Source organism: Cardiocondyla obscurior, linkage group LG09 (genome assembly GCF_019399895.1).
Source record: "Cardiocondyla obscurior isolate alpha-2009 linkage group LG09, Cobs3.1, whole genome shotgun sequence".
NCBI lineage: Eukaryota > Metazoa > Arthropoda > Insecta > Hymenoptera > Formicidae > Cardiocondyla > Cardiocondyla obscurior.
In genome coordinates this window covers 2,502,732-2,530,685 of record NC_091872.1, presented here as the reverse complement: position 1 = coordinate 2,530,685, position 27,954 = coordinate 2,502,732, and the positions used below count along the sequence as shown (strand labels likewise).

General features: G+C 42.9%; 4 protein-coding genes and 1 long non-coding RNA gene across 10 annotated transcripts in view; 3 read left to right on the top strand and 2 right to left on the bottom strand.

Moving 5' to 3' along the window:
- Nucleotides 1–231: 231 nt before the first annotated feature.
- Nucleotides 232–12,114, top strand: LOC139105632 (arginine-glutamic acid dipeptide repeats protein). 5 transcript variants are annotated; one of them, XM_070661825.1, is made up of 7 exons: nucleotides 232–550; nucleotides 3,808–4,149; nucleotides 4,245–4,325; nucleotides 4,778–8,366; nucleotides 8,827–9,105; nucleotides 9,719–9,917; nucleotides 10,020–11,656. In XM_070661825.1, exons 2-7 carry the CDS (start codon nucleotides 3,907–3,909, stop codon nucleotides 10,084–10,086), a joined length of 4,458 nt encoding a protein of 1,485 aa, XP_070517926.1. In that variant the 5' UTR covers nucleotides 232–550; nucleotides 3,808–3,906; the 3' UTR covers nucleotides 10,087–11,656. The 5 variants fall into 5 exon arrangements, with proteins under 5 accessions (XP_070517926.1, XP_070517924.1, XP_070517923.1 ...); XM_070661823.1 differs by lacking the exons at nucleotides 232–550; nucleotides 10,020–11,656 and adding exons at nucleotides 718–1,639; nucleotides 11,870–12,114 and having other exon boundaries at nucleotides 3,790–4,149; XM_070661822.1 differs by lacking the exon at nucleotides 232–550 and adding an exon at nucleotides 718–1,639 and having other exon boundaries at nucleotides 3,790–4,149.
- A 492-nt stretch (nucleotides 12,115–12,606) lies between these two features.
- On the top strand, nucleotides 12,607–13,680 carry LOC139105676 (basic helix-loop-helix transcription factor scleraxis). Its single transcript, XM_070661910.1, has 3 exons — nucleotides 12,607–12,683; nucleotides 12,990–13,221; nucleotides 13,349–13,680. The coding sequence occupies exons 1-3, from the start codon at nucleotides 12,607–12,609 to the stop codon at nucleotides 13,454–13,456; spliced, it is 417 nt and encodes a 138-aa protein (XP_070518011.1). The 3' UTR covers nucleotides 13,457–13,680.
- Nucleotides 13,611–15,107, bottom strand: LOC139105678 (uncharacterized). The gene is made up of 3 exons (XR_011546226.1): nucleotides 14,971–15,107; nucleotides 14,657–14,779; nucleotides 13,611–14,540 (listed from the first exon to the last, which is right to left on the bottom strand). It is a non-coding gene; the product is annotated as an uncharacterized lncRNA (long non-coding RNA).
- On the top strand, nucleotides 13,894–15,386 carry LOC139105675 (leucine-rich repeat-containing protein 51). The gene is made up of 2 exons (XM_070661909.1): nucleotides 13,894–14,011; nucleotides 14,118–15,386. The coding sequence occupies exons 1-2, from the start codon at nucleotides 13,894–13,896 to the stop codon at nucleotides 14,597–14,599; spliced, it is 600 nt and encodes a 199-aa protein (XP_070518010.1). The 3' UTR covers nucleotides 14,600–15,386.
- A 238-nt stretch (nucleotides 15,387–15,624) lies between these two features.
- Kibra (WW and C2 domain containing protein kibra) overlaps nucleotides 15,625–27,954 on the bottom strand; it is a 53,471-nt gene continuing 41,141 nt past the window's right edge. Inside the window, exons 1-10 of one of the 2 annotated variants that reach the window (XM_070661830.1) lie at nucleotides 25,186–26,572; nucleotides 24,057–24,165; nucleotides 23,634–23,793; nucleotides 21,712–23,316; nucleotides 21,515–21,601; nucleotides 20,472–20,655; nucleotides 19,850–20,296; nucleotides 19,422–19,637; nucleotides 18,804–19,279; nucleotides 15,625–18,566 (exon numbers count right to left, since the gene is read on the bottom strand). In XM_070661830.1, the coding sequence (XP_070517931.1) occupies nucleotides 18,116–18,566; nucleotides 18,804–19,279; nucleotides 19,422–19,637; nucleotides 19,850–20,296; nucleotides 20,472–20,655; nucleotides 21,515–21,601; nucleotides 21,712–23,316; nucleotides 23,634–23,793; nucleotides 24,057–24,165; nucleotides 25,186–25,566 (4,116 nt within the window). In that variant the 5' untranslated portion in view covers nucleotides 25,567–26,572 and the 3' untranslated portion in view covers nucleotides 15,625–18,115. Of the gene's footprint in view, nucleotides 18,567–18,803; nucleotides 19,280–19,421; nucleotides 19,638–19,849; nucleotides 20,297–20,471; nucleotides 20,656–21,514; nucleotides 21,602–21,711; nucleotides 23,317–23,633; nucleotides 23,794–24,056; nucleotides 24,166–25,185; nucleotides 26,573–27,954 lie in introns of those variants that run through there. The other variant, XM_070661831.1, reaches the window with a different exon arrangement.

The window sequence follows — 27,954 nt, the reverse complement described above, 5'->3', positions numbered from 1 at the left end:
AGAAAGGCCGAGAAAAAAAGAAATCGATAAAAATTCGATGGTGTGCCGAAAGGAGCTCGGCCTCGATTACGCGTGTGTGAGAGCAACCGGGCAACGGATACGGGCCGAGAGTCGAGCGTGAGAAATAAATGTGGCGAGACCGAAGCTATCGGAGACATCGAAGTCGCGACGCTGCTTCACGAGTACGGCCGGGCCGCGTCGCTGCCGTGCGCCGCACAATGGCCGCCGCGTTTGGGTGTTGTGGACATTGAGCTTCGGCAGGAGGGATCTGAGGAATCACGGCAGCCGCCGTCGTGGTCATCGTTGTCGTCGTGTCGCCACCCCGTCCGTCACCGTCGAGCGGGGCCCGTCTTCGTGAGGAACTGTGCCGGTGCCCGCGCTCGCCGCCCCCCTCGGGGCACTGGTGCACGCGCGCGCGGGCACTCGCCCCCTGTGGTCGCACGGAAGCGCGTGAAGTGTGCGGGGCTGCGGAGACCGTCCTCCGGGATGACGACGACGCGGGTACGTCGCTGAGCAAGGCCGCCGGTGGAACGTGGGGACGACAGCACGGGTGAGTTGCGCGAGTCCGGCCGTTCGAGGCCCCCTCGCCCCGCGGGGGGAAGGCCGCGCCGCGCGGACGCGACGCGACGCGACAATCGCGTCGAGTCGGATCCCGATCTCGATCGCGCGTGACAATATCGCGAGCGTGCTCGCTTGCTCGGGTGAAAAAACCTCGTCTCCGTTACGGAGGCGAGCCCGCGATCGAGTCTCGGCTTTGACCGTCGCGATCGTCCTCGTTGAAGGCTTGCGCGCTTGTTAATTAGCCTGTTTGCCGCTTTCACCGTGACTCAAGACCACTTTGAAGAAAGAGAGAGAGAGAGAAAGAGAGAAGCATGTATGCACGCGTGTATGTGAGGGAGAAAGAGAGCGAAAGAATCTAGGTATAGGCGTGAATATTACATTTAATATTAACTATATGTGAAACAAACCTGGATGGCCTAATTTTGACTTTGTATTAATGATATAACAATATTGCAGCATTTATTTCTTATGTTTCTTTCAGTTTGTAGAGCTTAAGAGGATTGGGGGATATATATGTAACCTGTATTTGTTTCTGGATCAGGGAACTGTAATAATTTAACTGTAATTATTTCACTTAAAACTTAATACTTACATGTATTCGTCATGCATTTGGCAATCTTATTTATTATGGCGATATTTTTCTCAAAAATATTTCTCAAAAGTCAACATATGTAATAACGTAGATGCGCGTGCATATTTTAAAACTACTATGCTTTCATATGTTTTTATACTGGCGAGTCGGTGGCGTGCAGTACATTAGGTTTACACTAATGCTGTAGAGAATTATCGCAGAGTTTAGTTACTTTGTGTGTCTGTAAGTAAGGCGCATTGCATATATTATAGTCTTCTTATCTTTTACAAAGAGCGCCGAGCATGTTAGCAGTATATGTTGTTGACAAATTGTCATTCAATAATATTCACGGCATAACTATACGGTTCAGGGGGTGGATGATAGGAATTTACTGAAAGTCCAAGATCAAAGCCGCTCAAAACGCTGGAGAAAGACGGAGCAGCTTCGGAGGAGGGGGAGATGTCTGCTGGCACCCAGGGCGAGATTCGGGTTGGCCCTTCGCATCAGGTTTGCCATACATATCTTGAAAAACTTTCTTGCTAATTAACTGTCTTGCACAATGTGCCTATCTCGAGGCTTGCGATATCAGTATAAACGATTGTTACGACGTAAAGGGCGTGTGGACAAAATTTCCAAATTCTGTCGTCATATTATATAATAATTTTATCATTCCTGTTCTATGAGTAAACGAGGAATCTTATTGTATTATCTTAAACACGTTCAAATGTTGCTTTGTGATAAAGTTTCTTATTACAGAAAAAAAAAAAAAAAAAAAAATCTTGCTATAGAAGAACACAATCCTCATATTTTATGGCTGATTAAGATTAATTATCTTGATAGTATCGTATACAGGTACGAGAAAACGTTCACCGCCATATCTACATTTGCAAAGATAAATCGTATTATTGTTACACTCGAGTGTAATGTAACTTTTTATTTTCAATAATTTTTTACAGATGCCTTTTGAGCAAAGAGAGATTATGGGGAAACTTCGCACGCTCTTTACGTCAATAAATCAGATAAATTTAAACGAATGCAAGGAGGGCTGCACGTTCGCGCGTGTTTTAGTGTGCGTGTGCGTGCACAGATGTTTAAACAGATACGCACGCGCGTATGGATAGTTTGAAAAGTAATACAGATCGAGAAGTATACTTGGTGAAGTAACATTACGTAAATATGTGTAATCTAATCTGAAGTGTATGAAGTACGCGGATCAGTCTTAAAGTCTTCCAGCAATAAGACCGATAAAGTACCCGGGATTGGCATACATAACTTCGTGCAGGAACTTGGCATTTCTTTCGCATAACTCCGCTAGCTCCGAAAATGTTCTGCGACAGTAAATGTCATGTGTGTTTAATATAAATCCGAGAATATCGCGAGGGGACACTTTATGCTAATCCGGCGAATATTCGAGTCACGATCAGAGAAAGACACGAAAGACGCATTGATGTTCTTAAGCGGCGGCTTTAATGTAAAAACTTTCAAAATTATTACGCAGATAAGATTGGACCCTCGCGCATTCCGGTTTCCATCCGATGGTTCAACTAACGCATCGCGCATTAAAGAGCTTCGAATGTTTCAGGTGTAGACCTGGCTCGTCTGGAAACACGTGAAATGTATTCGTTAAGCTCTCCGGCGATACTTGTATCACACGAACGATCTCGCCGGCGTTTATGAACGCGAGCCGATGGAAAAATCTTTCTTTGCAAGCAGCAGCGCGCGCTGTACGCGCGAAATATGTACTTGGGATATGCACTAAAGGTGGTTTAACTGCAGTTGATTTGGCGTGAGGTGACGCTTTCTTAATTCGAAGTGGTGTTCAGTCACGGTGAAATAATTCATAATGAAACCGATAAGCGAATAAACTCGCCTTCACACCTGTTGGCATACAACAATTATTCGCGATTGCTTACTTGAACCATCTGTGAGCACGAGCGCTTGTACAGACTATCCCGGAACCGGATCAAGTCACCTTTCACTTCAGACGCTTCCCAACGTGTAAAGTATTCCGCATCTGTGACAGACATTTAAAGCGATATCGACAATAATCGTCAAACGTGCGAAGAAGTGAAGCTTTGTTTCCATTCGTTTCGCGCGTTTATATCTGTGACTAATCGGCAGCTTGTACATTAGCTTTTCTTTTTTTTTCTTTTTTTTTTTTTCTTTTTTATCTTGGTTTCGCTAAGATTCATCATCATATACGTCGACGACTATAACTTTATAAAATAATAGATACATTATGCAACTCACGTATTTAGATATGATTCTATTTTAAGCGGTTACTTGTCATAAGTCGCGCGAATATCGCATTATCAAATACTTGCGTACGAATATTTTACGTGTAACATTATTTAATTTTAATTTTCTTTTTTTTTTTTTTTTTTTTTTTGCAAAGTAGATATAGACAAAGTTTCTGTTACTCGCGTGTAGAATACAAAATAGAAAAATCGATTGAAAATAAAGTATGTGCCTCCATTATCGGTGCCTGCTTGCGAAAAGAGTAGGAACGTAAAGAGAGAAAAGAACGGACTTTGAGAATGACTAGCTCGCGGAAGTTAACCCGCATTGAGAAGGCAAGCCGGTGTGTCACATTTAACTAACTCGCTTTGGCATCATCGGTGCTAACCGCGCGCAATCCCGAATTTTGGGATTTACAGGAGTTGGTTTCTTGTCAGGCCCGTTTGCCTGAGTATCGGCCGGGTATACCCCCCGGAGAGCTGCCACCCGATCCAGAATTCTCCAAGGAGCGTGAGGAGCTAAAATGGGTACCGGCCATGGCGTTGGACGGCGATCTGCTCATGTACTTGAGGGCGGCCCGTTCAATGGCCGCGTTCGCCGGTATGTGTGACGGCGGTTCTCCAGATGATGGTTGCGTGGCCGCCTCCCGAGACGACACTACCATCAACGCATTGGACATCCTTCACAGCTCTGGCTATGATCCTGGTAGGGCGCTCCAGGCACTCGTCAAATGTCCCATACCGAAAAGCGTCGACAAGAAGTGGTCCGAGGACGATACTGTACGTGCCACTTCGTTCTTTTATTGACAACATTATCACCACAAGAGAGACTTTTCTAACGGCCGGGTTTTTCTCCTTTTCGTTGTTCCCCGTAGAAGCGATTTGTCAAGGGCCTGCGGCAGTTTGGAAAGAATTTCGCGCGCATTAGGAAGGACCTACTGCCTCACAAAGATACGGTAAGATTTTATTCTTTCTCGCTCGTCTTACCTGCCAACTAAGTTTAACATGTGTTTTTCTCACTTGTTATTTTTTATTTTTTTATTTTTTTTATTTTTTTCTTAGGCATTGGATATTTCTATAAATTCATATAAATATTTAAGATGTGAAAAATGAGAAACATACTAGAAAGTAAAAAACAAAAGATATGTCTTTACTTATAAAATATAACTAACTACATTGCTACAAAATAAAAAACATTTTTAGAATAAAACAATTTATATTGCTAAATTAATTAAATTTTATATTTAATTTTAAATTTAATTTTAAATTAATAAAAATTACTTTGTATAAGTAATTAATATTTTTTACTTTAATCAATAAATACACGATAAATCATTTAAATTCAGTACCCTTATATTAAGAAAAAATATTTTAATATATTATTATTATATCATTTATCTTTGTGTAGCCCGAGCTTGTTGAGTTCTACTACTTATGGAAAAAGACACCGGGTGCAAATAATAATCGGCCACACCGACGACGGAGGCAGAGCTCGCTACGGCGAATTCGCAATACGCGCAATTCACGTGCTGGCACACCGAAAGAAGAAGTACCTACGCCAACCAAGGACGCACAACCGACGGCCAACATTAGTGCGAAGGAGGCCGTGTCCGAGGCTGAGACCGTGCCGGTCGGCACTCCGGCCAGCCACAATCCTGGCGGCGAGATCAGTTCCGTGACCGAGGACGATAACTCGGAAGAGGACAGTGACTCGCGGGACACAAATACAAACGGCACGGTGCACTCGTGTCAACACTGCTTCTCCACCAGCTCGAAAGATTATCAGGTGGCCGGCAAGGATCGATTGTTACTCTGTGCAGAATGCCGATCGCATCTGAAAAAGACCGGGGAATTGCCACCTGCGCCGCCTTATTTATTCCGCCCCGTGCCGGCGGAATCTCCTGAGAGTCCTGGTAGGATGCGCACGCGGAACAAAACCAAGGAGACGCCGAGACCAGCGAGACCACGACGAACCGGTGGTACGGATACGCCCGATCAGGAAAAGCAACAGCAGCAGCAACAGACGCCCGATAAGAGCAAGAAGAAATCGTCTAGCAAAGCAGACACGCCCAAGAAGGGTCAAAAACGCTCGAGTCAGGTGGACGACGCCTGCAACGACGAGGATAAGGACGTACAAAAGCGAAAGCGTGGCGGCGGCGGCGAACGGCCCGACAGTCCGTCCGAATCTCTCACTACTGATAGCAACTCCCTGATGGATGAGCCGGAAAGAGAAACGGAGGGCGACGCAAACGAGAATCAACCGACGCCACCGACGGTTGCCGGTGTAGCTGGAACGGAAGAGCCTGTAAGTAGTCCGGCCGTGACCACGCCCGAAGAGCCATCCGAGCCGACGCCGGCGTCCACGCCGGTACCAGCCGTGATACAGAGTCTGCCAATATCGGTACCTGTGATTCATAGTCTTGATAAAAAGCCACCCGGTTTACTGGATCAAGAACCTGTGGATCAAAGCAAGATGATGGATCAGGCAGAAGACGTGCCGTTAGCTATGACTCAACCTTTAAAATTGGAACCGATGCCAATTGAAGCGACAATGTCGCCGACAATGTCCAATGAAGAAATTTGTAAGGAACCCGAGCCTACGCAGTTAAATTTGAGCACGTCTGCTCAACAGATCGGAGCGGGTCCTAACGATACTGTTCCTGCTACTGCTCGTAATTTATCACAAACGATACCTGGTATTATAACGAGTGTAGGTTCGCAGGCAACTATGCCAAGTTCTCAAATTCCGGTAATTTCTCCCAGTCAACAACAGAGTGGCGTTAACGTCGGTGGACTGCCAACAAGTTTAAGTATGCAATACGTACAACCACCACCGCCGCCGTTACCTGTACAGAATGTGCCACAGAATTTGTCGCAAAGTATACCACCACAAATGGCACCGAATAATGTTCCGCCTAGTGCGCAGAATATGGGACCAACGAACCTTCGTAGTCACGTACCCGAGAGTTTGCAAAGTTCCGCGCAAACGCTGCCACAGAATATGACGGGACCACCGCCATTAAACCTCAATATTTCGCAAGCCGTACCGGCCGGTATTGGTGGTCCAATCGGGCAGATGCCATCAATGCCGAGTCCGCCTTCGCAGCCGCTCGGATTGACTGTGATGTCGTCCGAGAGTAGAAACGCCGAGAGATTGGCGGACGATAGGCTATCGACGAGTGACCGAGTACGAGATAGCAGAGTTTCCGATTCTCGCATGATGTCAGACCGTATTCAAGAGCGAACGAACGAGAATAACGAACCGGAACGACCGGAGCCAAGTAATCTGTTTCAGCCAATACAATCCGGTGGAATGCTGCCAATGGAAAAACCTGTGGGCATTTACAATCTGGCGGGAACGCCACCGATGGAGCCACAGAACTTGAAGATAAAACAAGAAATTATACCACCGGAACCGGATCCTCTGCAGAGTTTAAAAGAGGTCAAGGTACCGGGCTTCCAAAGTTCTTCTTTCCCCGGCCCGAGTTTGGACAATATCAAAAAAGATCCGGATGGCACGAGCAAACCGCCAACGCCGAGCAAGCATTCTGTTCCGCCTGCTAGTCAGGTACCATCGATACAACCGGTTGCAGCGTCGCCAACGCCCACGCCAACGCCGACACCAAGTTTACCACCGCCGCCTAGTTCGATTCCGCAGCCAGTGATGCATCCCGCGCAGCAACCGAGTCCGCACATGGCACATCCTTTCCATCCGCATCATCCACTGATGCATCACTCACTATTTACCGCCATGCATCCGTATCATCCTCACGCTTATCCAGGATACCCGGTAGGAGGATATCCGTCTTTCCCACCGTATGCCTATGGACCAGTGCCTCATGCAATTCCGCCGCCCTCGCCGCAACGTAGTCAAGAGAGCAATACTACCATGATGACAGCGCATCATCACGCTAGTACGAGCTCGAGCGTTACGAGCAGAGAGGAAGGTGAAAATTTGATCGCCAGCCACCATCATTCATCCAGTATGCACCAGCAGCCGACCAATTTACATCACGATAAACTGCTGACGATCTCCTCTCACAGCTCTCATAGCCATTCATCGTCGCACAGCTCTCACAGTAGCCAACGCAAATCATCTCTCTCAGCCACGTGCCTGACGTCGTCCAGCTCGACGCACCATCATCATCGTCCTCCGCAGCCACAGCAGCAACAAATCGTACCGGAACCGAAAATCGAACAAGAGCTGGATCCAGAACCTGAAGAGCCTATGAGTCCACGTGGACCATCGCCGGAACCGCGTCTTGAAGAAACCGAGTGTCACCGATCGCAGTCGGCGATTTTTATAAGGCACTGGAATCGCGGTGAGAACAATTCGTGCACGCGTACCGATCTGGTGTTCAAGCCCGTGCCGGACTCGAAACTCGCGCGAAAACGCGACGAACGTACGCGAAAGCAGCTGGAGCGAGAACGAGAGGAACGGGATCGCGCCGCTGCTGCGGCTCAGCAAACTCGCAAGATGACGACACCGGAGAAGCAGCCCGAGGCGTGCAAACCACCCAGCCGCGGTCCCCTCGAACCCGTTGTTTCTCCTTACGATCGTTACGCCCGTCCTGGTTCGTACGCGGACACACCGGCTCTTAGGCAACTTTCCGAGTACGCTAGGCCACACGCCGCTTTTTCACCGGCGAGACATCCGGGCCCGCCCGATCCGATGTTGCACTATCTGTACGGGCGCGATGCTGTAACGGCGCAGCGGCTAGAATTAGAGCAGCTGGAGCGTGAGAAAAGAGAGCGCGAGATTCGCGAACTACGCGAGAGAGAGCTGAACGACCGTTTGAAGGAAGAGCTGTTTAAAGGGACGCCGAGACCGATGCCCGCACCGCCGGTCGATCCGCACTGGCTGGAGATACATCGTCGATACGCCGCCGGTCTCGCACCAGGTCCTTCCGGTCCTCCTCAAGCCTTACACCAGTTCGGCCTTTACGGGGCTCCACCGGGTCCAAGTCAACTCGAGAGGGAACGACTCGAACGATTAGGTAATTTAAGCAAATTAATTTTTTAATATTCCAGCGGTAGAGATAGAAATCTCGTCGATTATCACATTCGTTCGGTCATACGATTTGTACTGTACAAAATTCGAGTTGAGATTTAAAGATACAGCCGCGAGGCTGGCTTAAGAGATAAACCGGGTAGGTCGGGATGAAAGAATTCGATCGAGAGCGCCAAGACTGTGGTGAGAGATGCGGCGTAGATAGATCTAATAGTTTAAAGTGAATGGCCGATTTCTTCAGCGCCAGTTAACTCAGTTCACCTGACGGCTAACTTTGGCTCTCTGTGTCACAACTAAAGCGGTAGACATTTGAAAGGAGCAGCTCCTCTCTCCCTCTTTCTCTCAGATAATTTGATCCGACGGTTAGCTGGAGATGAAGAAATCGGGCATGAGACTCGTATCTGTGATCTCTTCGAGTTATGTGACCGAAGCGCTGTCGCGTTTAGGGATTCCGACTGCAGCCGGCGGGGGGCCAGCGGGTGGAGCGGCTGGCCATCCCGTGGCGGCTCATCACCACGGCCAGCTAGAAGAACGGCTGGCTTTGGCCGCTGACCCGATGGTCCGATTGCAAATGGCTGGCATCTCGCCCGAATATCATGCTCACACTCACGCGCATACGCATGCGCATACGCACTTGCACTTACATCCGGGACAGCAACAGGCCCAGCAACAGGCTCAGCAACAGCAGGAAGCCGCTGCGGCTGCGGCTGGATTTCCTTTGCCGGGTAGGTCCTATACACAAAACAGGATGTTTCTTCTAAAGCTTCCCGAAGAGCTTCTCCTTTAAGAATACACCGCTCTTGCTTATTCCTCGTCGCTCGGCAGCCGTGTATTTCTCATTGATCGTCCTACGTTACCTAAACTTGCTTAGGTCTAAATCAGGACGATTTTTCTTTCCCGTACCGTGATCGTTAGCACGCCTGCGATTTTCCAGTTGCTCGACTCTGATGTCTAGCTAGTCGCTTATCATCGTCGCAGGTGCAAGTGCGAGTGAGTGTTGTCGAGGAATAGGCGCGAGTGTGCGTGTGCGTGTGCCTGCTGAGAAATAATATTTTAGGAACTTAGCTTAAGGGTTCCGTATTTTAATTCCGTGCACGCAGTTCTCTCTATCTTCACGAGTTACGAGATTACGCTTCAGCTAATCGCGAGTACTCTTTTTTCAAACGAATATTGTACGCGCTAGACAAATTAAATGACAATACGAATTAGTAACGTTCTCTTCAAGTCCGTATTACTTGTTTGTTAAAAAAAAAAAAAAAATTTTTTTTTTTTTTTAATTTTAATTTAATTTAATTTAATTTTTTTATAAATAACACATTTGGTGATATTCGTCCACAGCTGCAGCAGGCGCCAACTATCCTCGTCCCGGCTTAATGCCGCGCGATCCCGCTCTGGCTCTTCATCCGGCTGAACTTTTGGGTAGACCTTACGCGGACATGGCAGCGCATCACGAACAACTGCAACGGCATCTCATGATGGAGCGTGACCGATTCCCTCCGCACGCCTCTCTCGTGGCTCATCACGAAGAGTACCTAAGGTATGCCTTCTGAAATTATTATCATAGCTTACCTGAGTTCTTACATGATGCTATCATTTAAAGCAGTAGGGTATGCCCAGACTAACAAAGGGTATTTTTTAGACAACAGCGTGAGCGCGAGCTCAAAGTTCGCGCACTGGAAGAAGCCGCACGTGGATCGCGTCAATAAGCATATTTTTATTTATACATACATAATATATAATGTATATATATATATATATTACGCCTGAACGTTCAATGTTTTACATACGTGTGTATGCGAATGGACGCACGCATATACAGAGTAAACTACTGTATACGTATGTGGCTTTGATCGTTTAAGTGCAATATATTATACATACATCCGCATATATTAAACTTATATACGCGTGTATATTATATACATACGTTTGAGCGTTCTTTTTGAGGCACCGACGATCTTCCGAAGAGCCGCACTCGGGATATCACTGTAATCTATTAAGATCAGAAATTATTTTTATGATCTTTCAAGATCAATGTAAGGAAAGGAATTATATATATATACATATATGTATATATACATATATATATGTATATACATGTATATACATACATATATGTATATATGCAATTCACATGCGTGGCGAATATGATAATTATAATTGTTTCGCTACTGTAAATATATAGTACAAGATATTTTAGTCCCGACGCTGTATCATCGGTGCTGGCACATTCTTAGAGAGATCGAGATTTATATATACATAATTACAACAAATGCTTGGATATATAAGCTATTTTCAAGTTCTCTAGATATATTACACTGTTAATTACTCTTTTACGCTGTCAACGTCACCGCTCGTCGATCGCACCCGACCTCGCGATTGATCTTGGCTTTATCATTTTTTTTTTCTTTTTTAAAATCTGATTTTGAGTGGTACACATGCCAAAGTGCTTGTACGAGGTGAAATTACACCGCGTTTTTTATTCTTCCATACGTGTATATACATGTATTTTTAAATATATATACATAGAAACATATAAGATTATATATATATACATATTAAATGTATGTAATTATATATATTCATATAATTATGTATATTAATATCTAATATATATAATTATATACATATATATATATTTTATAAGATTTATTCCCGTAAGTGTGACATAAGTGCGATCATATAAAGGTGAAGAGAAGAGATGGGCTAAGGGCGACAAGTCGAACGATCTTGAAGCGAGTGGATTATTTTATTTGTTTGTTCGTTTGTCTTTTTACACGCCAAAATTTTATCCAGTTTTTAATTAATTTAATATCGCGTTGCATCTCAATGCGTATAAGTACAATAACGATATTTGAATTTGTCTCACACAAGTCGGTGTAGAATAAATTCGAGGTTTCCACATCGAACTGCTCGATCGTCCGCACAGTCGCGTAAAATGTGTAATCTAAGTTGCATTATTATTTCATTAATGTATGTCAGAGACACTCGTGGAGATACTTTCTATATGTATTTAAGTCATTTCTTTCGTACACCGCGGTTTTTTTTTTTTTTTCGGTAACACAGTGACGCGGCTCGTCAACGGTATAATTAAATCCACGGAAACTCAATTCTGTCTTACATTAGCCGATCCTGCGTAATGTTTCTTCGACAATATCGAACGTTCAAGTATAATCTTACGACGACCACTTGAGAAACATGTAAATTTTAATGCTGTGTAACTGATTCAATGTAACCGAGTTATTTAATTGAGTAAACATTTCATACGAAGCACGAGAATGGCTCTGCATGTTTCCTTTCTAATTATTCTATTTAATATTTTAATTGCGTGTTTTAGGTAATCGTGTACGATTACGCGTCGCCCGGCTTTCAAGTTCGATCGACGGGGTATATAAATCTCTATCATTTAGTTTCAGCGGTGTAGATGTGTAAGAAAGAAAGAGGAAAATATTGAACTGATGAGGACACGTTGTAACGAGGAACGTTAATTAGTTTTGCAGATGGATTTTCCTTCCCTACTTTAACGTCCCACTACCATCGTCCATATTTTTACTGAGTTTAATGTGAAACGCAGCCGCCGACCACTTTACACGGAATACATTGGCGTATGGATGTGTGTGGAAGACCGGGACGAAGTTGAGTGCGTGTTGTGTGGATTTCTAAGCGTTCGTATTGCAATGTATGTACTTAATTGTAAAACAGTTAACACGATTACAATCGCGCGATGGGCAATCAGATGTGTAAACGAAGCTAATTTTTTTCGACGTTCACACTTTGACGTTCTCGAATGCGAACAATTATCTTTTACATCATACTTATGAATGTAATTTATAATTTATTTATCCTGCGTAATTTTCTTTTTTTTTTTTCCTCTCCGCCGTAACTCTAGCGCATTGTGAGATAGAAACCGAAGAAAGGAAGCGAAAAAGAAAGAAGGAAAGGAAAGAGCATGAGGAAGAAAGAAGATCCTTATCCGTCCCTTGATTGCACACACGTGCGGCTCACGTGCGTGTCGGCAAGCTGAGGGAAGCAAAGAAGACGCAAAGGGAGAGAGTGCGCTGCGTAGGAAGAGAGAGAGAAGAAGGCGGCTGAAGGAGGAGATATTAAGCATGCGTGACACCAGAGATGAGGAAATTTCATATTCCGAGAGAACGAAAAGGGAAGCTGCGCCAGTCGTTCATTGATGAGGACGGCGTGAACGCTATCCCGTAGTCGCGTGGTCCCACGGTATGGCAGCACGCAGAAGAGAGGAGCCGACGAAGCAGCGGTATCAAGCGAACGCTCGTGAAAGAGATCGCACTCATAGGTGAAAAAAACAATTTTGCAATTCACGCGAGTACGCGGCTTTCGCGCTGCCTCCCCGAGAACGAGCGAGCAATTACGTGTGCAACGGGAACAAAAGCAAATGCTGCTAGAATCGTTCCTCGTTGGGAGGAAAGTTGAGAAGAGATCTCGAGGACTCGCCGCGCGTTTTTGCTCGCGGGATTTCTCTTTACGAACGGTTTATCATTTGGAACCGGTTTATTAGTGATTATAACGAGCAGGATATAGATCTGATATTGTTAGAGCGATTTAGGGTACAGCCTGAAGGAACGCGATCTTCGTTGTGCAGCGTGAACACGGCTTTCTGCGCCCTGAGAACTTTGATCCCGACCGAGCCGGCCGACCGGAAGCTGTCCAAAATAGAGACCTTAAGATTGGCCAGCAGTTACATTAGCCACTTGGATGCCATGCTCGTCGCGGGTGGCATAGATCAACCTTGTACGCGCATCCTAGAGAATAGCAGTGGTTGCTCAACACGACCACAAGTCTGCACATTTTGCTTGGCCATGCATAAAAGATATGTAAGTCGGCTGGTTTGCACTTTAATTAAAATATCTTTTAATCTTTTTTTTTTTTTTTAACCAAACGTTACAACTGTGTTAAATTAGCACAATGAAATATTCTCATCTTTTTATTTCGTATTTTCAGAGCTTTGATATCTCGCAGGGAATCCCAGGCTATTCAAATGAAGAGAAATCGTACGTCTACATGTCAACGAATGCAACGTGTTTTGATTTAAATGTGAATAATATGTAAAGTTAAAACCAGCAGTATAATATTTGTATTTTTTTTTCTTTTTTTTTTGTAAATATTTCACGCATTGTCTTAGTACATTTTACAATAATGACGTATTTCTACATTTAACTTTCTACAAATAGCATGTAAAATATGTAATTAACGACACTTCATGTAGCGCATTGATGTATAATTGATATCCAGATATTCTACATTGAGAAACAATATAATTTTGATACACTTGAGATATTTTATATTTAATATTTAAGCAATGGAAATATTCAAATGTTTCTTATCTCAAAAGAGCCGTGCCTCGAATTGATAACGGCGACGGTGGCGTCGCGTTTTGAAATTTCTCGGGAATTAGAACTGAATTTAAATGCCACTTTCGGTGACCCGCGAGATATCAACCTCCAATATCTTTTTGAGTGTCGTCGATCAAGTTTGAATTATTCGCGATGAGCGGTAAACACTGTTCGCAAAATCATACTTCGAATTACAAGCGAAACGAACAACAGGCAATGCTGGCCGCCCCACCGTTAGACTTCTCGTTTAAAAAGGCCACCACGATGGATGGTACATAAATCAAACGTCATTTCAAATTTCGTCATTATGCGAGCGCGCGAATTAACAGCACGAACGCATGCAGAAAGATGTTACGGCTTTGTTTTATTTCTCACAGAATTGATGAGCACACATGCCCAAGTGATACGCACTGGAAAAGTTCCAACGAGAACATTAAATGACCGCTATATAACCAGCTCGTTGTGGCTGAGCAACAATCTTCTGAGTTCAACGAGCGGTCTTCAACGTCTTGTAGACAAAGTCCTCGACAATCCTGCTTATCTTAGCTGGCTAGATTTGTCTTGCAATGAGATAAAGGAAATTAGTGACGACGTAGAAAAGTTCACGAGCCTGAAAATTCTCTACCTGCACGGCAATAAAATCGCAAATATCGCAGACACTTTAAAGCTCAAGAAACTACACAATCTCAGATCGCTGACTCTGCATGGTAATCCAATTGAAGAAGTCCCTTGTTACAGGAGTTACATCGTGCATCTCTTTCCACAATTACTTGTCTTAGATTTCTCGCCAGTGATTGCCGCTGAAAAGAAAAAGGCACTACCCGTAGGATTTTCTAAGATTATACAATCTGGGATATAAATATATAATTTTATTTTATTTTATTTTTTTTTATTATTGCATGCTTTTGATACTCACTGTGCCTTAATATTTTATTTCCATACTTTTCTTGTAACATTATGTCATGTTACTTAAGATTAATTGAGGTACAACGTCATTATAAAATGTAATTACATATCAAAATAATATTGAATCTTGTTCCTGTAAAAAAAAACCTCGTGTTAAATCAAATTCATAATATACCATGTAAAATATATGTACATCCATGCATAGTTCATTGGTGAAAATAATTAAATGTACAGCAATCTTACTTAACGTAGAAAAAGCAAGAGTATAATATTTACTAAGTAACGCGCACACTTTACAATGTCTAAAATGCTATTAAAAAATACCTGAACAATTGAATAAATTTTATTTAATCCTTAGTTGCAATAAAAAAAAATAATAATTTAATCATGCGCCTATACATGATCGAGCCTATACACGATCAATTCAACTCCGCTTACCAAACGCTCTCGGCTCGTAAAGGATCCCGTTCGATGTGTATCGATCTTTCTAACCTTTCTCGATGGTATTTGCAGCGACGGTAGCGCCGGGAACGTTTGGTAAGCGGATTTTTTCGGAACTACCAAAATTGATGGTGACGGTAGCGTCGGGAACGTTCGGTAAACGAAATTTTTTTAAACTACCAAAATCGATGTCACCTGAGTGATCTTTTACGAGCCTTGCCCTCCATGACGTGCAATCGTATACGGCCAGATGTCAAAGTATTTCAGCAGTATGACTCGACGCTAAGACATATTAAAATTAAATTAAATACCGCAAAATAAAATAAAATAAAGAAAAATTAAACAAAATTAAGTAAATTACAGTACAATATAAATAAAATAAAGCAAAACAAAAAGAGAATTTATTAAATAATAATACGCCGAAGTGTGCGAGCCAACCCGACTTTAATTTTCGATGGAAACTTAATTATTGAAATATGCTAAGGCTACGAGAACGAATGTGGTAAATGCAAGAGGATTAGGTATTTAACACAAACGAACGTGGCAAGAGTATATTGTATTTTGTCCTTTTAATCATAACCATACGAACCATTGCTTACAAATCAAACTGCGTGATTGTGGTTCTTTCAACGAGTCTGTAAGTGTCTCATGTAATGCTGTGTGTACGTGTGCAAACCGCATATGTTCTCTTTTTATGAAATTAGGTTTATCTTCTATTTAGCATTCCTTAGCGATACCATTAACGTCATCGTTACTGATATTATCATTATAATTACTTTGATACAATAAGGCGCTATTCGGTATAACTTTAATTTTAAATACATGAGCATAAGAAATTCAACATTTTGAGTGTGAGGCAATTATATATTTCGTTGTCTAATTTCGTAATTGCCTTGTGATTTTACAGATTTATGAGATGCTCTATAAAATCGAACGTACGTTTCGTCGTTAAAAATATATTTTTTTTAAATAATACGAAATGGGTTTGTCGTTATATTGTAGATTTTTGTATATATTTATACACATATATAAAGTATATATATATGTACGTATGTGTATATTTAAACATACAATACATATATTTTTAGACGCATAGATATAATCGTTAAGGCGTATATACAAAAATATGTACAAATATCTTTCCGTTTTTTACTTCTTTCGTTATCACTCTCTTTTTTCTTAACTATCAACGTCTACATCTTGGATTCCTTGATATACACTTAATATGGCATCCATTATCTTGGAGACATCTCTCAGGTTATCAAAGATCTGTATTAATTAAGAATCAAGATTTTTTTTACGTCCTATATTGAACGATCAAGTTTCCTTTGACTGCAATTAAAAAAAAAATCAAATAATTATTTATATCGAAGAATTTTAATTGTTCTAAAATAAATTCTTATATCAAATAACAAATATAAAGTTTCAAATAATGTAACTTGCCAAATTTTTAGAACACTTCAGAATTATTTGCATTCTATCACTAATAATCACTACAAATTAAATTTTCCATTTTTTTTCTAATTTCAATTCCATGACGAACTGATTATGACAAATGCACCATAAACTGTTTATACATATGTATAATTAATTTAAAAAAAAAAAAAAAAAAGAGAGATTGTTTGCTTTCAACAACCATATTAGCATCAATCATATGGGCATTTATCTTGAATAAGATACACAGGATACATAGCTTGAATCTTAAAAACCAATTGTGATTAATTCGAATTATCACAATATTATAATTTATTTGCGAAAATCAGTATTTTCGGTTGTTGCAAATTTTTCTACTCATATATATCCCTGGTGTAATAACATGAGCAATGTAATGATTAGAGAAGCAGATTGTCTGGCAAATCGTGATAAAAGTATCGAGGTTCATTACAAATAACTGTAATTTCTTGTTAATTACGCCAGTATCAATAAATATATATTGTATTTAAAAAATTGTAATCTTAAAGAAAAATATTTTTTATTAGAAAAGAAAATTGATCTCGTTAATTGTATCACGATATCTTGAATCGAATACTCTACATATTCACAGTGCTTTTTTCACGCGACTAATTTAATATTAAGGCACATTGTTGCACGATTTGCTGGCGGAGGAGTGTTTTAAAACAATTCGAAGGGATTATAACGTCGTTTTTTATCGAGATCACTAAAAACGACATCATGATCTTCTGTTGATCACTCCATCCTCCTAATTCTCTGGCACCTAGGACCTCAAATAGGCTGAAGTGATAAAAATGAATAATACTCGTTGCGAGTATTTTGTTTTCGATAAAATTCTATTTAAAAAATATATCCAAAATCCAGACAAAATAGCAAAAGCTTACATTAGACTTTCATTAATAAATTTGAAAGTTACGAATCGCGTTACCGAAACCGATATGCGTGAAGGACACTTAAATATTCGTTTTCGCTGGATTCTTCGCGACTCGGAAGCTTAGAATTAGGAAACCTGGGCAAAGCCTTTCGTTACACTTTCGAGTCACAGACCAGCTGCTCGGTGGGTCATGTGCTCCGATGCACAGAGGGAACGAACGCGAGGAAACGATGCGACATGCGAGTGTCGCGGTCGCGATTTCACGACGTTGACTCGAGCCGAGTCGGGTTAAAAAATTAAATATCGTAAAGAGTAAAATCGTTTAAATAATTTACGTTTCTATATGTACACAATTGCTTCGCGTAATTCTTGCTACTGCGTTCGTCGAAGGGTTCTTTTCTAACACCCAGCATTGGCACATGCACTGGTCATATCGGCTGCAGCAGCTTCGCAGCATGCTATTTATTCTTCTTGACGCTTCTTATCCTTTTGAGCTCATTGATACGCGCATCTTACGATTTGCGCATGGCACCTGGAATTTAGAGTCAGGAGGCAGCAGCTTCGTGACCCTTATCTCTTTTTCTTTCTCCTTCGTCTTTCTTTGTGCTTTTGTTGCTTCAATCTCGAGGAGAAACAAATTTGTGAATGCAGAACTGCAGCTTTATCGCCCGACAGCTTAAGATATGCACGACTTTAAAACCTTCACACTTCCACACCGAGAACCCGATCAACGACATATTCATACCTCTTTGGCTCCCCGTTGCCATTTTTCTCGGCAGATTTTGATAAAGTCTCTCTTTCGCCGTTTTCCGAATTTCGTGCGTCTGCTTCCGTCGTTGGCCGACTTTTAGCGTTCACAGACTTATTCTCGGCGTTGGACAACGCAACCTCATCCTCATTAGCGACAACATTTGTGGCATTCCGATCTGTGACACCGCTGCTTTTCGTGGCAGGTGATACACTTCTAACTAGAACGTTGTTCGGCCGCGCAATGGAGGAATTCATAAAGCTTTGAGCACTGACAACAGCTGGCTCCGACGCGTACTTTCTATGCGCGTGCGATGTTGCAGAACTCGTGCTTTCAGTCCCAAGCTCCTCAGGTGGTAGAACAGGAACGTTCAAATTTACCCGTGTAAAGAAAGCCATTTTTTCTCTGGAAAAAAGTAACATTGCTAATTTATCAAATAATCTAAAGATCGTTCTATTAATAATATAATCTTAATTTCTGAATTATTCAATTCAAAGCAAATGTTGAAATACGCATAATATCATTGTAGTTTATTGCTGAAAATTGATAAATTAATTCTTTAATATATAAAAGCAACAGTAAATGAAGCGCATGCTTTGTAATATCTGGTTACGATAAAAAGTAATTTTATAATAAACTTACTTAAACGAAATTATATCAGGTTTTCCCTTTCCGGCCTTCGTTTTTCTCAATTTGTAGATCTCCTTTGAGGTTTTCTTTAACATTTTCTCCACTTTTTTATCTTCGAGGCTCTTGCCGTTCCTACCACTTTCCGCTTGCGCTATCAGACTTTGAAATTTCTGATCTTCTAACAGCCACGTCGCTAAGTCGGTGTCACCTTTCTCGCGTGCTTGTTCCAGTCGTTGCTTCAATTCCCGCAATCTACTAAGCTCATCTTGAAGATTATTTAGTCTAGCATGCTGCGCTTGAAGATCTAATTCGAGGTCCAATGACGTCCTCGCTGTTGGTGGCAAATGGGATGATTTCTTTGTGGTTTTGTAACTGAGAGCGGAAGACGGTCGACGCCATCGCAGGGAACGTCTTTCCACGGAGTTCCGTTGGAAAGGCCCTCCTCTGCGATAAAGCGGCATACTGCTGTCACTGTCACTGCGATTGAGCTATATAAAACAAACGTGAAAATAAAATTAATATGAGAAAAATAAAAAACAAAAATTTGCAAAGATTCTGTGATATTTTTTTATAAAATTGCATGTGAAAAAAAATACTAATAACAATGAAGAAAATTTGATTAAAACTTACCCGACAAATGTAATGATTTCTGCTGACGGCTGCGCTCGGCGAGAATGTTTGACTCCTTTTGATAACAATAGAGTTCTTGTCGTCGTGAATAGCACCGGGTGCAATGCCAGCCGCAGAAAGTTTTCTTTGCTTGCCTTGTTCCGGAATAAACACGCATTCAGTGTTCGTTTCTTTGTCCTGCGTTTGCCTCGTTTCCTCGTTCAACTCTTCATCTTCCTGTTACATTATAAATAAAATTGTTTTTTTTTTTTCTTCTAAAAGTCTTGTAGTCTTAATAATAATCCATTTAACGTAAATTTAATTTCTGACACAAAAATATATTAATTATAAAAAAAAAACGTCAAGAGTTTTGAGTTAATAATTATTTTTTTAATTATTTTAATTACATTTTCTAAAATTTTAATAAGATAATAAATTAATTTTCATACCTCATGCTCCAAAACATCCTCGAGTATGTTGTCTTCCATTGTAAATTCCACGATGATACCCTCTTCGTCGCTGTCCTCGCTTCCGCTTTCACTACCATCGTCTTCGTCTTCTTCTTCCGGACTGTGTAGACAATTTAATTCTTCCAGCCTCAGCGTTACAGCTGTCTGTAGTTCATCGCAGCCTTGATTCCTCGTCAAGGTGGACGTTTGGGAACTGATTATCGTACTCTCGTCGCTGCTCTCTTCTTTCGTATTTTGCACGCTCCTATACACCGAAATATCCGATTCCTGCTTGTCGTGTTTCGTCAACCTGGCGCTCGTTGAGGCACCGTTGGTACTGGTACCAGGACTATCGGATGGTTGCATGAAGCGGAAGGAGAGTATATTGTACCATTTCACGCTAGGAGATTCTGGACTGAAGTCTGCTAGTGAGACTTGCGCAGAACCCTGTAATTAAATCAGTAAAAATCATTCAGAATGATTGATAATAGTTGTTTAGCATACAATAACATTATCGTTATTGTTAAGAAAAATATCAAATTTTAATTCAATTTTTATTAATAATTAAAATAATTCCAAAGATAAAAATTTTATTTATAAAATAAATTTAAGGAAAGCATACCAAACATTTTTCGGCCTCGGTACACCAAAGTGTCACTTGTAGCGTTTTCGTGTACAATTTGTTGAGAGGTACAGCAATTGGGAAGGTCTCACCGAATGTCGGCTTTCGCAGATCTACCACGGATTTCGTGCAACACGTGTGATTGACGAGCGGTTGCATCGGCAAAAGGGCGGCTTTGATGTACCTGAAACACGAGAGGCAAGAGACGTTATTTCGTAGGTTAAAAAGGCACTTTAATGCACAGTTTCAAGTTTAAAAAAATATTCAGACGAAAGCAAATAGAATTTAAGAAAAGACTCGCTTTCTTTCTCTTTCTCGCTTTATTTTTATCTCTCTTCATTCACCGCCGGGATTGGAAAACGTGGGTTTACCGCTGCGAAAGATGGATCATTAATCAAACGCTGCCGCGTAACTATACATATACATTAATCCGTCTCTCTTCCTCGGCCACCGAAGCGTCGTGCCGTTTCGCGAATTTATGGCCGGTGGCTGGGCACAATGGCCGCGGGAATAAATTCCTGAGTGGCTGTAAAGCTAATTGCGAGACGCGGTATCGCTGATAATAGCCGGCTCTTACGTAACGAAGGTGAGCGCGACTGGTCAATGATCCAGACACACAAGTGCGCGACAAGGATTTCATAATTACATTCCAATTTCAGATACGTCGACGAGAAGTGGAAGACCGAGAGCCTAGAGTGATCGATCGGCTAGGTCGTTAAGATCGCGCCGATTGCAAATAGCAGGCGAATAGACAAAAGTCGAGTGCATTTGCGTAATTTGTCGGCGCAGGTTGATCTAGCGTTACGCAACGCAGTTATTTAATCGGCGAAGTTATTTTTGCAAGCAAGATATATCGGATAATTCGAGCTATCGGCGCCGGGACTCGCGCTGTTAACTAATCGCGGATATAAATATTTGTCTTGCGTTTTCTGGAAAAAAAAAAAAGCGAGTCGAAGGTAAACGATGCAATAAAAACAGCAATTGATAAAGTATTTCTAGGAAATTGTTAAAAAATTATTTTAAAAAGTCATGTAGATACTCACACTTGCGCGTTATCGGGTATGAAAAGCGCTGCTAGATTTCTCGCACGCTCGATACCAACATGAAGTAATCCATCGCTCACCGAATACCTGAAAATAATAAAATTAAATTTTATTTCAATGACGTTTGTTTTAATTTCGTAATAATAGTAATAATACAATTATATTATAAAGTGTATCATAAATATAATAAAATATACCTCAATTTAATTTGCACTTGTGCTGTTTCCAGACTCATTTCGCCGGAGGCCAATGGATCTACATCAGAGATGAGCCCGGATAATCTCTTTCGATTGCATGCCTCGAAGACACCCGAATCACCTGCGACGCTCTCGTCAGAAACCGCGGCAGAAACGGATCTGGTGTTGGTGCCGGAACTGCTGGCCCTTGACCTGATCCCGGTAGGCGGTGGCGTCTCGCTAATCGGCGATAGCGGAGGTAGCTCCTGCGGCAGAGACGGTGGCGGTGCCTGCTGCAGTTGCAGCTGCGTGCAACTTGCACCGGGCCTCCCCAGGCCGCTGCCCTGGGACATATTACTCGACTGCAGCTCAACGGGTGGATGGGGACCGACCACGAGTTTCAGACGATCCTGTGAATTGACCGAGCACGACTGCTCTTGCTGCAAGACTACTCCTTGTTGCTGACTTAGCCTGAATTCCGACAAACGGTCCTCCAGCTGAGTTCCATCCAAGTGCGACGCGACAGTACCGCTAATCGCTGTGGCCATCGTCGTTCCCGTCGCCGTCGTTGCAGGTGCCACTCTCTGATACTGCCTCCTTTGTTGTTCCACCTGTTCGTAAGCGGGCGGCGGACCCATCGGCGCGTTTTCGTACAATGGCGACACCGGCGGGCTCACACTGGATAAACTCGATCTCGGAGAGAGACTGGGCTGAGATCTGCCAGGTGATGGTGTACCGACGAGATTATTTTGTTCAGAACCGCGCAACAGTCTCTCGACACGTCTATGAAGGTCAACCATGTCGACTGGTCGCTCTTGCTGTGAACTGACCGATCCGAGACACTGTGGACCACCGTAAATGTCTGTAAAACTGAGACCGGAACTGAGGGAACCTTTACTACTCGTCGTGCTGAGACTTCCAAGGCTAGAACTGCTGCTCACCGACAACGTGCTGGCGCTCAAAGTCTTCAACTGACCTTCCAACATCGCCATCGAGCGCAATGCGTTTCTAAGTTGCTGCAGTAATAATTGCTTTTCCTCGTGAAGACGAACGCGATCGGTAATGGTCTTATTTGAGAGCTCGAAAGCGGTGTTAAGATCCTGTTCAAGCCTGCGAATCTCCAACTGAATCTTTTTCATGTCTTGCTGTGTCCTCGTGCGCGGCGTAATGCTACGTAGTTCCCTCAACAATTGTTCCTTCTCTTGAAACAGTAGCAGCTTATCTTTGTCGCTTTCAGTTTGGCCCGGCGTCACCTTCTCTTCCAGATCCGCCAACTGCTGTTGTATATGCTGAATCTGTTTCCTCGCCTCATCGTATTGCAGCCTCATACGTGCCATCTCGGCTAACCGAGTACCGATCGGTACCAGTTCGCCCGAGAGATCGGTCTGTGAGGCCGTGCTAAGTTTTTCCTGCGGTAAGCTAAGTGTGCTGGCTTCCGGACTGCCCTCGCATAGCTGCAACCTTGTCAGCTCGTCCTTTAATTGCGCGAGCGATTGCATCAGCTCGGCCTTCTCCTTCTCGCCCGAGCTCAAGGACTTTTGGATGTTGCGGAGCTCCGTCATGATCGCCTGCGCTTCCATGATATTGTAGCACCCACCATGATGAGTACTCAGTTTTTGTTCGACACTACAAAAATGTAAAAATGCATTTTTACTTCAAATCATTCCAAATAACTAACGATATATTGTAATAACTATTAATTAAAAATATTTAAATTTTGTAATAAAGATAAAACTTTGACTTTTAAAGTAAAAGTTATTAGACAAATGTAGATCAACATTTTAAATAAAATCGCAAACATAAAAATCAAAAAAAGAATTTTTTTATTTTATAATTTTTAAGTTAAATTTTAAATGCGAAAAAAAAAGATTTAAATTGAATTACTTAGAGATATTAGTACAAAAATTGTGGCTACTGCCAATTAATGTTCGCGTGTGTAATACCTGGCGAGAGTATCCACTCCTCGTTGCGTGCAATTCATCTCCGCTCGAATCTGCTCGAGTTCTCGTTTTAGTCGAGAAACTCGGCTCCTCGCGAGTGCCACGTCCGATTTAAGCAGGTCAGGGTCATATTTGGTGCTCAAGGAACTCGAGCTGGAACACACTGTAAACCACAAATGCTCGTTCAGACACTTATCGATAATGAGGAACTTTTTTTTTCTCCCTAGTCGCGTTAAAATTTATTTTAAGCCAAAATTATTCAAGAATTGCCGAGCATATTTCTCAAATCAATATTCTGCAACGTTTATTTTAAATCACCTTTTCAATCGTGACAATATTAATGAAGCTTCGTATAACGCGCACAGCATATCCAAGTTACTAATTAAAGAAGCGATTAAAATCCACTTTCAAGTAAATTACACTCACAGCTTGTACGCGATGCGCCAAGAGTAGTTAAGGCGTTATTGAGGTGATTGTACTCGTCCTGAGCCAGGCAGAGCCTCTGATGTTTCACGTCATAGATCTCCTTCTTCGCCTATAACACAAGAATTTGACAGAGACTTTTAGAACGCCTGTTACGTAAATAATTCTCACATTTACATTAATAACACAATCATGTAACACTCGTTTCTCGCCGGTCAATCGCGGCGATCCGCAAAAAAAAAAACGTCTACGTGTAACGTGTGAAACGAGTCAATTAGATGCGTGGAGAAATTGACAATAATGGAAGGAATTCGCCGTGGTTATATAATTTTTAAACAGTTTAGTTGTTTAACTTTGAGGCATTTGAAAATTTAGATGATTCCGCTTCCACAAATAGCAGCCGTTGCCGAGCCGTTTGGCTTTCAATTATTTATTTAGCGATCACGTGCAAATTGCGCGCGCTAGAATGTCAGGCGGTAACTTGTATATGTAAAGGAAGATTATACGTAAAGAATGAGCGAGGAAGATTAAACGAAACTCCTCCGAAAAAATAAATCCAAGGCGACAAATATATCCGTCCTTAAAGTAAAAGAGATTCTGTTGAGTAGTCGTTAAAAATGATAATTTACTAATCTGTATAATATTCTCAGATAAGTAAAATAGAAAAAAAACAAAAGAATTATCTTGGAGTCGTAAAATATAATCCCTAACATATACGTGTTTAATAAAACGTTTTAGTGTAATTAAATCTTTTTAATGTGCAGTTTTATCATCCCATATGCGATATCACTGCATTCCCAGTATTTAAAAAATTCACAGAAGGGGAAGAAAACGATTCTCACGCAAAAAAAAAATCACAATATATTACTATCACATAGATATATCTCGATGGCTCACATTCGCTGGCACGTTAATCACGTTTTGCCGAGAACGATTTGCAGCTCTGCGTGTAAAATCCCGACGATGAAATTTCGCGAAGCGCACCTCCTATGGAGGATGAGATTTTACGCTGCAAAAAAGAGAGGCACTAAAACACACTCGATTTCCCTCCTCGGAAAGAGGAAACGACGCGCGATATTAACTGGTCGTACAGACAAGCATTTCTTATGAATGATTCCAAGCGAGCTCTTACATATTCGCAGTAGTAGTACGCCGTGGCGTCGGTATCGTTGCGCTTGTAACACTGCTCCCAGTAAAATCTCTGTATTTGTTCGTCGTTCTCGTAATCATTGTGATAGCACATTCTCATGCGGTATTGAGATACGACGTTCTCGTAGATCTGCTCTTGCTGCTGCTGCTGTTGCTGCTGCCTCTGAAGCAAGCGTTGCTGCTGATACTGGAGATACGTCGGCGGGTGCGAACTTCTCGGTGCCTGCTCCTGCGTCTCTTGATGATGCTGAGGTTGCTGCTGCTGCTGTTGTTGATGATGATGATGATAATGATGGTAATTGTCCGCGTAGTTACGGTACTGATGTGCCGGTACGAGTATGCAGAGAGTGTACTGACGGTCCATGCCGAGTAGACGGTGGACTGTGCGCACTCTCTGTGGCTACGCGATGCCTTTCTTCCTCCTCCTCCACCTCCGCTTTTTCCTCTTCTTCCTCTCTTCTTTCTATTCCTCTTCCACCTTCTTTTTCCTTCTTTCTCTATCCTTTTTTATTTGGTCTCTCCTCTCTTTCCGCCTCCTTTCGTTTCTCTCCACTTCTTTACTTCCTCCTCTCGGTCCCGTCTCAGCCCTCCTGCGTTCTCGTGTACTCTTCTATCTCCTCTTTTCTCCTCGCCTCATCTTCGCGAAGGCCTCCTCGAGACTGGCCGGTGTACGGGGCCCGAAATTCCGATCCCCACCTCCGTGGGTCTCAATTTTTAAGGGATCCCACCTTTTTTCCTCTTTTTGCCTTCTCTTCCTTCGGTTCTTGCATCGTCCGGCCAGTCCTGCCTACTCTCCCCCTCCCCCTCCCTTTGGTATCCGTTCTATCCCTCCACGAGTACCCCTTTTACCCCTACTACCGCAGCTTCACGCACACAGATTCTTTCCTCTCCTCAACGGGATAGAGCACAAACTGGCTTCACGTACTCCCTCTTCATCCTCTTCCTCCATCTCTTCTTCTGCTTCTTCTTCTTCTTCTTCATCTTTTCCTCTCCCGTTCCGGGCGCTTCCTCCATCGTATATTTTTCATGTCATCTCTCTCACTTCTCGGCGGCCTCAAACACCTCTTTCTTGCCCAACGTAAAAAGGCGGGCCTCAGCAGCTACAACAGGATTGTCGCAACCAGGACCACGGTACCAACTTCGACCTCCTCTCGTTTAGGAAGGATTAGTTTAAAATTTAAATGACGCAATGTAATAATTTTGCTCCGGCACGAAAGACTCGATCAATGCGTTCTGCAATAGACTCCTGGGACCGAGACCAATAAATATCTTTTAATAATCTCTCTTTCAAAGTATCTTTTCTTCGCGAAATGATAATTGTTTAGTGAGAGCGATGAAACATTTTTGTAAATGCACGCGTAGGTGAGTAAAAGCAAACTAGCAAACCAATAACAAAAAATATAATCTTGCAAATATTTTTCTTTTTTAGTTTCTGACATCGAAAAAATATAAAATCTTTATTGAAGCACGAAATAAATTTTTTTTTATTGCGCAAAGTGTCCAAGTCCATGTTTATCATCATCATCCTGAACCTCGAGGGCGTTTATTTTTTCAGACTGCGGAATGTCGTCGCATGCAATGTAATCCAGAAGCGCAGGGCGCCTGAGGGCCAACGCACAATTCTGTCATTGGTGGGGACAGAGCGCGCGCAAGCTACGAGGACAAGAGCGTGCAGAAGAAGGTGGACGAGAGGGTAGCCAGGATTGCTGAGGAACGGCGGAGGATGAGGACGAACGGATGAGAGGGAGAGAAAGGTAGAACGGGGCACGAAGAAGGGACGCGATGGAAGGGCACGGAAAGAGAAGGGAAGATCTGGCGAGGTCACGGTACGACCCTGCTTGAACGTGGTCGCATCCGTCGGGGCCTTGCCGTCGGTAGTAGAACCGACCTTGAGTCGCGCATTATGCCTCGTCCTTGTTGGAATTTCTGGGGCCCCTACTGGCCCCATCAGCCGTGTCTCCGGATGATCATCTAAGAGCGGGTCCAGCCGGCAGGGCAACGCGAAGCCCTCTCGCTCGTTGCGCACCGCCCCACCTCTCTCCGCCAATCGCGAGGACTCGCCTCATCCATGGGGCTCCAGTATGTGCACCAGAGGAAAGCACGCGGGTTCTTTCCGTTCCTCCTCCCCCGCGCTCCTCGCGGACCCCTCGCATCCTCTCCGCGAAACCATCACGATCTCTCTTTCTCTCTCTCTCTTCCTCTGCACCACGCTATTCTTCCTCTTCGCCCTCAAAACGTTGGAGAGAACCCACGGCGCCTTGCGTACATATTTCTCGGTCCATACTATTATTGTCGAGAGAGCACACAGATGGTATCAAGTACGGGGTCTGTTCGCTCCGCTCCGCGGAAAGGGGGCTCATTTTTCCACCCGCCTTTCTTCCTTCTGCCCGTTCTCGCCCTCTCATCCACCGCCTGCTTTACGTCCTCTTCCTACTCCTGCATCGCCGCTGCCACGACGGCACGGCGACCTCCGACTATAAGCGCATCCTTTTTTCGTTCAATGGACTGACTTTCTTCTTCTTTTCCTCAGAACGGCGAGATCACCTCAATTTCCGACAGGAAATCTTTCGACCCACACTTAGGTACCAATCGTCACTCTCCCTTGATTTCAATCTGTTCCGTATATAACACTCGTGGTCCATTCGATTTAAAATTTTACTTTTTTTTTTTTTCTCACGGTCAGTTTTTAAAAACTGCCCAATAAAAAAAATGTACCCTATTATTTTATATCAATATTATTGTCTAAGCACTT